The sequence below is a fragment of the Mus caroli genome, chromosome 17 (assembly GCF_900094665.2).
Source record: "Mus caroli chromosome 17, CAROLI_EIJ_v1.1, whole genome shotgun sequence".
Taxonomy (NCBI): domain Eukaryota; kingdom Metazoa; phylum Chordata; class Mammalia; order Rodentia; family Muridae; genus Mus; species Mus caroli.
The window spans coordinates 2,945,378-2,953,483 of NC_034586.1; the positions used below are offsets into that span (position 1 = coordinate 2,945,378).

Genomic DNA, 8,106 nt, shown 5'->3' on the forward strand with positions numbered 1-8,106 from the left:
GGCTGGCCTCAAACTCAGAAATCCGCCTGCCTCTGCCTCCTGAGTGCTGGGATTAAAGGCGTGCGCCACCACTGCTCGGCTCAGAATCTCACATCTTTAATGTGAGGCATATTTAGACACCTTTAGTTTTGAATGCTGTCATGAACAGTGTCCCTATCACTAAAATTCCTGGTCATTAGTGCTTCTATAAAGAAGTTCAATTTCAAAATCTTCCTGTCGGCAATCCATTGCTGATACTTCCTAACCAAAGTAATCCTCCCAGCCCTATTGCATCCCCATCTTGGCAGCTCTCTGTTCATCTGTTTATAGAGAGACTATCTCTGTTCCCAGTTAAATTAAGTATGTCTTCACCGTTGCACCACAAGCATCCAGAAGAGTGTCTGGTACCCATCAGGTGCTCAGAGATGTCTAGAGGATTTCAGTCAGTAGAAAAGCAAAAAGGGTTTGAGGCAAACGTAAGAGAAAGGAACCATATGCATTTGCCAGGTGGAGTTCAGGTTACTCACGGGTAATTAACGTGCAGGCGTGAGTCCAGAACCCGCTGCTCAACAGCAGAGTTCATGCACAAGTCAGCTGAGAGTTGGACGACTGATTTTTTTCTTTCTTGCTTTTGCTTTTTTGTTTCTCGTGAGACAGATTCTTTGTGTAACAGCTCTGGTAGTTATGGAACTCCTTTTTGAACTCAGAGATTCCCCTCGAGTGCTGAATTAAAGGCCTACACCACCACTGCCCAGCCAGAAGACTGACTTTTCAAAGAAGCAAATAGAAAAGCCAAAAGAAAACAAGCAAACACTCTTGGGAAGATTAAACTTGGGGAAGCTTTAAGAGAGTGGGGTTCACGGTTCCCCCTAAGGTGACGGAAGCAGAGTTCACATGATGGACAGCTGTCTTGCTTGGGGAGACAGGAGGGTGCAGAGCAGTTAAAGAACTGGAAGGAGGCTCCTGTGCCTAGGTGGAAATGGGTCCTGAGTCTAAAGTAATATTCCCTCTTAGAGCTACAATATGATCCAGCCGCACCACTTCTGAGTATATAACCAAGAGTCAAACTCGGCTTGATCCAGAGATACTAGCTCATGAGCTTTTTACTGATCCACTGTTCCTGGTAGCCAACTGTGAAATCAGCCTAGGTGTCCAGTAGAGCAAACAGATCAAGAAAATGCTACAGAGTCTCATTCAGTCATAGAGGAGAATGCAAAGTCATCACCTGAAGGAACATGGAATAAGAGGCAGCAATGATGCTAAGTGAATAAGGCAGGCCCACAATGACAAATACTGCACGCGTTCTCTCATATCTGTAATTTAGAGAGAGAGAGAGTGTGGTGGTGGTGGGGTATGAGAGAGAAAGACGGACTCCCAGGGTGATGACAGGGAGAGGAGGTGGTGAAGGGACAGAAATGGTAACGAGGTTTGTTATCTCTATGTCCGAAAATGCCATAGTGGCTCATTTGAGTATAACTGTGCTCACTTAGTGCAGGCAAACAAAACTACTCCCTCCCTTTGTCTATATTTTAATAATGACTAGTGCTGCCTGCATTTCCAAATATTTTAATCTCCTGGGTACAATGGTACTTAGACCTCACTTCTGCTTGTCTAATGCACTGTGAAATTTAAACACTTGTACCCTTTGTGGAAACTTCAGGTCACAGGCAGATTGTTCTGAAGTGACTGGCCCTTTAGGTACCACTAACTATGGTAAAGAGGTCTGAGCCTCTTAAATTACATGAAAGAAGAATGAAAAAAAAATCAGCGTTTCTACAAAAATAAATAAGCAACGGCAACAATAAAAAAGGAGTGGGGTACAGCAGATGTGGGAATGCACTAACAAGAGGGCCCAGGGATGGTAAGATGGCTCAGCAAACACGGCACTCTTGTGCAGAGCCTGATGAACAGAGTTCAAGCCCAGGGACTCACATGCTGGAAGAGAATGGGCTCCTTCCAACTGTTCCTGACCGTTCGTGCATTGGTGAACACACATCACACCTCCGGCCCACGTACATACATACGTGCATACATAAATGTAATAAATACATTCTTTAAAAGAGAAGTTTGAGGAGCTGAGAGGGAAACAGGTGGAAGGGTGAAACTGGTTAAAGGAAGATGAGACGTGTAAAGCAATTATCAGCATGAGCTTAGATGTGGAAATACAATGTAACCTAAGGATCAAGAGGCTAAAACTACCTCCTGTCTCAACTGCTGAGAACTCAGCTCCATTAAGACTACAGATCAGAATTTGGGAATAGGATTAACATCAGAACTTTCCGGAGGCCTTCAGCTTAAAATGACCGTTACTGGGATTAGTAAACCTATCAGCATTCCAACTATTCAATCTCCCAGGTCCGAGAAGAGCAAGATGTGTCCGACTCAGGTGTGGCTCATGAGAACACAGAACCCAGGACAGTGCACCTTCCATGCAGGTGCTCTCCTCCAAGCCTCAGGGGCAACCAGCGCGGCGCAGTGACCAATCAAGAAAAAGACAAAAATCCGAGGTGCCGCGGCGGGTCATCGGGTCCCTCCGAGACTGCGCGACCTTAGAGTCTGTGCAGGACTACCGCCCTCCTCTCCTGGGGCTGCGGCGACGCCCTTGCCCTCCCTCCCTCCCTTCCGTCCGTCCGTCCGTCCATCTGTCCGTTCGCCCGTCCTACCTGCCGGCGCAATGACTCTGGCAGCCCGGACGGCTCGCGGTGGACTCCGCGGACTACAGAGCCCACCCTCCGCCACCACTAATACCTGCGCCCTAACCCAGCGGCAGTGGGCACGTGACCCCGCCTCTGAGGGTTTGAGCCCGCCCTTAGGGCCCGCCCCAGAGAGTCGCCCCACCTACTAGGGTGTCGCTGGCGCGATGACGTACGGCGCAGGCGCAGTGAGTCGGCGACGCCGGGACAGCTCTGGTGTGTTGGGGGCGGAACGCTGCTGCCTCTGAGCGCCTAGAAAAAGGTAGGTTGCGTGGGGCTCGGCTGCCTCGGAGGTAAGGCAGGGAAGAGGAAAGACACAGAGCCTTCGGTCCTGTGGGCGGGCCGGAGTCCCGCACCCTTTCTAAGGCCTGTGTTGTGGGTCCGCGCGGCCATCACGCATTGCATCGCGGTTTTCTGTGGGGAAGGTAGCTGTCCATGCCTGCGTAGACACTGGTGGCTGTCACGCAGGCGATTGCCAATGCAGATCCTTAGAGGACGTAGTTTATTAATCAAAAGAACACAAGATCTGGAGACCTAGGTGTTTGTAAATTTAAATTACCTGCTTTGTCCAGGTACTCGGTCTCATCAGTATAATCAGGCGGTGGGTCACTGTAATTTTGAGGCTCTTTCGGAACTACCATTTTGTAGTTTCTGCCTCCCAGAATCTTTCCAGTGTATCGTTCTCTTGGATATAAAAAGAAAGCAGTTGAATAATGAATCTATTTTACACTGTGTTGGGCCCGTTGATTTTGAGGAGTTTTGGTTTTGGGGTTTTTGTTTGTTTGTTTGTTTGTTTTGTTTTGTTTTTTTGAGTTTGGGGCTCACTATGTAGTCCATGCTGGTCCAAAACTAAAGAACCCTGCCAGCCCCTCCCTCCCTCCTGAGTGCTGGGATCGAAACCCTGACGTGTTTGGAGCTTACTTTTTAAAAGATTAATTAGAATTTGTAAGTAGGATTTATGCTTTATTAATATTGCAAATAGTCTGCTTTAGCACTGGTAAGAACGGGAATATCTGGATGCCTCAACGTTAGCTTTTTAATGCTGACATTTAGTTTTTTGTTTCATCTCAGATGTAAATCCCCAAAGTGGGTTTAAACCTTTGGATTTTGTGTCACTGCATCCCTTTTAAATTGTATTTATTTTAGAATTCTTGAAGTCACCTGCACCGCCGTCTGCCGGGGAGAAGATGGTCAACGTGCTGAAAGGAGTGCTTATAGAGTGGTTCGTAGCTTTAACAAGTCACGATTGTAAATTTACACATCGGGTCTTGGTATATACTCATTATGCCTCAGTGTGTGTGTGTGCCTTTTCCAAAATTTTGTTTTGTTATAAATGAATTCCAGGCTTCAACTTTGAATTTCCATAAGCTTTCCTTATAAGTGGGACAGGATTTGCTGCTAGGTTTCTTGCTGATATTACATTTTGTTGTCTCTGTTACGTGAATGTAATTAGCTTTATTTCCAGTGATTTTTTTTTTTTAATGGGAAGCTTGTGTGTTAGATTAGCCTTGATTAGAGAAACAGTGTTACTATTCCCAAACCATCAGCTCTTGTCTAGATTAAGGTTTGGAAGAATGCACGGGGGCTGGTGAGATGGCTCAGTGGGTAAGAGCACCCGACTGCTCTTCCGAAGGTCCAGAGTTCAAATCCCAGCAACCACATGGTGGCTAACAACCATCCGTAAAGAGATCTGGCGCCCTCTTCTGGAGTGTCTGAAGACAGCTACAGTGTACTTGCATATAATAAATAAATAAATCTTTAAAAAAAAAAAAAAAAAAAAGAATGCAGGCGCTTGGCTTGGGCCAGGCTCTTGGGGTAGGCCTTTGTCCCAGCAGGTGGATCTCTTAGCTGATCAAGGTCATCCTGCTCTACATGGTAAGTTTCAGATCCTGCTTCCCATCCCCACAAGGCTGTATAATGAAACCTTGGTTCAAAAAATTACAAGAATAAAGCAATACATAAACTTGGTTAAATCTTTGCCACTACAGCATGCCTTTCTTGAAAGGAAATGAGAGCCAAATGCAACAGGCTTCACTTAGGAGTTTCTCCAAAGGAGAAACCATTTTTAGAGTTGAATTCTTCAAAGTAACCTAAAATATAGGTCTTTGCTGTCTCTGACTTTTAAAACTCGAACTCTTTGTTCAGCTTTCGCTTTGTTGGTGGGAAGCCCTGTTCTCTGGACACTCCCCTTTATTAAAAATACTGTCTCCTTTCTGTTTGCCTATTGTGAGTCATTGTATAGGTAATGGTGCTTTTACTGTGATGGCAAAGCTGAGGGGACAGCAGGGTCAAACCCTAGGATACCTGTAACATTTGGAGCAGCACTGTCCAGTGGAAATACAGTTTACTTTCTAGTAACTACATCAGAGAGTGAAATGAAGCAGGTAGGCTGTGAGTAATTTTATTTTCTGTGGATGAGTATTTGCCTGAGGATATCAGAAGACGGCATTGGATTGCCAGGACCTGGAGTTGGGAACAAGTTGTAAGCCACTGTGCTGGAACCTGACCCTGGGTCCTCTGCAAGAGCAACAAGGGCTCTCAACCTCTGAGCCAGCTCTCTTTTCCCATGTATTAAGTCTCAAAAACAAAAAACCTTCAAAGTCTAGTATCTTACTTTTACAGAGTATCAAATGTTCTGTGACTAGTGAGCTACCATAGGATAAAACAAGAAGATAGAGATTTCAGCAAAGTCAGTTTTATAAAACAAAAACAACAACAACCAAGAAGAAGAAGAAGAAGCAAACAAAAACCCACACTAGTTGAGGTAGGAAGGACTCTAAATCGGGAAATAGTTCATGAATTTAAAAGGGCTGATTGTAGAGGCATTTTAATCCAGCAGTATGGCTACTCTGGCTAGAATAGAGACAGGCCCTTAGCACACACCTTTAATCCCAAACAGTGAAGGTAAAGTTAGTTTGTAAAAGGAAGTATCCATGTTTGAAAGTGTTATCAAATTGAGTGGCAAAGTGAGGAATCAGAAAGATTTAACAGACTAGGATATGCCCAACTCTCACAATAACAGAGGAGAGGCTACATAAGAGGCCGGAGGCGGGGGGGGGGGGGGGGGGGGGGGGGGGGGGGGGGCGCGCGGGAAGAAGCCGTTTTATGGGGACAGTTACAGAAAATACTGCAGAGAGAGAACAAACTAGACACAAGTGAAGACAAAGAGCCAGAGAAGGAGAAGGAGACAGAAGATTAGAACAGATTGCCAAAGGTATTGTGAGGCCTTGGCTTGAGGAGTCTGAGTCAGAATAGCTGAGTTGAACCAGCCAACTAGAGTTCAGAAAGAACTAGAGCTTAGTTCACTAAGTCTCAGAGGTTGAAAACCTTGTTGGCCTAGATAGGAATATTCAGAGAGGCTAGAAGCTTCCAGTCCCAGGCCTAGGTTAGAGGACTGAGGCAGTGAGCCCTCGGGACAACAGTTACATCAGGTAAATAAAAGTTACTTTAACAGACTAAACCAAGAAATGGGGAATGGGGTGAATACTGAGTGGCATACAGTTAATGGAGTGGTGGATTACATGCCAGGTGAAAGTACAGTAATCTTGCACTATCAAGGATAGGCTTCACAGCATCCCCATTGCATCGCTGAGACTGCAGAGACTACCTATCACAATTATGCTCTCTTAGCTAAGGGTCAGACACTGGAACGTTCACAATTTGACATGTGACAAAACAGTAACATTTTTTTTTCCTTCATGATTTGAAGAATTCTTAACCATAGACCCTAGCGATTACAAAACTTAAGGCTTCACACATATTCCACCAGTGCTGCAAATAGCTGCACCCAGGCCAAGAACCCTCATCTGAAAATAAGCAAAGAGAGAACCATAGAAAAGTGATTGGCTTATTATACCCTGGGGGTTGGGGGGGGGGAGCTATTTTTGTGTAAACCAGCCAGCTTCCACATCAAGCCTGTTGAGAGATCTGTCACAATCGCATCACTAATCTCTTCTCTCTGCAGATCAGATAAAGTGTTGTTCTAGCTCAGGGACTTGGAAACTAACCATGAATGATTCCATCTTATTTTTAACCAGATCTGTACAGGAACCTAATCCAGAACAATAGCATCTCAATTCTTACTCAACCCACAGTAAAGGACTGGATCCCAAACTGGGATTAAAGGCGTGTGCCACCACTGCCCCATCCTTTCTTGGCCCTTCCAAGGTTTATCTTGGGCTAAGGACCTGGAAGCTCAGTTCAGTGGCCCAGCTTGTGCTTAATGAGATTCAGTCCTCAGCTCCTTCTCCTTACTCCAGCTCCCAGACAGAGAAAAACACCTCTAAGAATCAACTTTTAGAACACTTGAAGATTGTATTTTTGTGGCAAGATTCGATTTGTGAAAGTGGGTCTGAGCGGCAGGAGCTCGGACTTCCTGTCTTGTGTCCCCTTCTGTGAGGAGGAAGCCTGTTACACTGGCTTTGTCCACTCTGAGCTGCTAGACTTGCCTCTTGAGTCCTTTTGTTTCTCCCCGTGCTCTTTGTCAGTGATTCTGGGCATTCCTTATCAAATCAGTTAAGGAAGCATAGTTTAGCACTGTTATCTGCAGAGCTTCAGATAGCCGTATTCTCTCTTGTGAGTGACAAGTTCTTTAAAAGCCTTTCTCTTGAACTTGATCTAACTCAACTTCTAATGTGAAGTCATAGCTACAAATGGTGACTACTTTAGGCTGAGAGAAAAACAAGACACTGACAAATGGTTCCAAACTTTACGTCATCCTAAAAAGTCATCACTCTCAGAAGTAATTGTTAAGTCTTTACAGCTTGGTTGACCACAGGCTGCCCTGTAATCTGTGTTTGTTCTTACAGTGATCCTGCCATGAAGCAGTTCTTGCTGTACTTGGATGAGTCCAACGCCTTGGGGAAGAAGTTCATCATTCAAGACATTGATGACACACATGTCTTTGTCATTGCGGAACTGGTTAACGTCCTCCAGGAGCGAGTAGGGGAACTGATGGACCAGAATGCCTTTTCTCTTACCCAGAAGTGAGAGCGCTAGTGTTGAACACTTGGGAATCCCAACCACAGACACTTGAGAGAGGCCAGCTCAGTGTCTCATGGGGTTTATACTTGTTATGAGCATGTGGTGGGAAAGGCTGCAGGGTCATTCATTCAGATGAAAGCCCCTAACTGATTTGGTTGGACCATTAAAAAAAAATCTGTGTACAGAAGAACTTTAGCTGCAATTTGGCTTTTTAAGTGTTATTTGTTATTAAAATGTAATCATAATTGTGCTGGTGAGATGGCTCAGTTGGTAAAGGTCCTTGCCACTAAGCCTGACAGCCTGAATATAATCCCAGGGGCCTACATACTGGAAGGGGAGAACTCTACAGGCTGTTGTCTGACCTCTGTGTGTGTAGCTCCCTCCCACACAAATATGGAAATATAAGAAAATGAAATCATAAATGTTTTTCCTATCTTCTTTTTTTTTTTTT

At 45.1% G+C, this 8,106-nt stretch overlaps 2 protein-coding genes across 3 annotated transcripts in view; one reads left to right on the forward strand and one right to left on the reverse strand.

The window, feature by feature from the left end:
• The window catches only part of Serac1 (serine active site containing 1), a 38,356-nt gene extending 35,596 nt beyond the window's left edge, over window positions 1-2,760 (reverse strand). For both annotated transcript variants that reach the window (XM_029471534.1, XM_021186242.2), the window contains exon 1: window positions 2,643-2,760. The gene's annotated coding sequence lies outside the window, so the exon portion shown is untranslated. The remainder of the gene's footprint in view (window positions 1-2,642) is intronic.
• A 94-nt stretch (window positions 2,761-2,854) lies between these two features.
• Window positions 2,855-7,900, forward strand: Gtf2h5 (general transcription factor IIH subunit 5). The gene is made up of 3 exons (XM_021149637.1): window positions 2,855-2,934; window positions 3,819-3,894; window positions 7,481-7,900. The coding sequence occupies exons 2-3, from the start codon at window positions 3,860-3,862 to the stop codon at window positions 7,659-7,661; spliced, it is 216 nt and encodes a 71-aa protein (XP_021005296.1). The 5' UTR covers window positions 2,855-2,934; window positions 3,819-3,859; the 3' UTR covers window positions 7,662-7,900.
• Window positions 7,901-8,106: the final 206 nt, after the last annotated feature.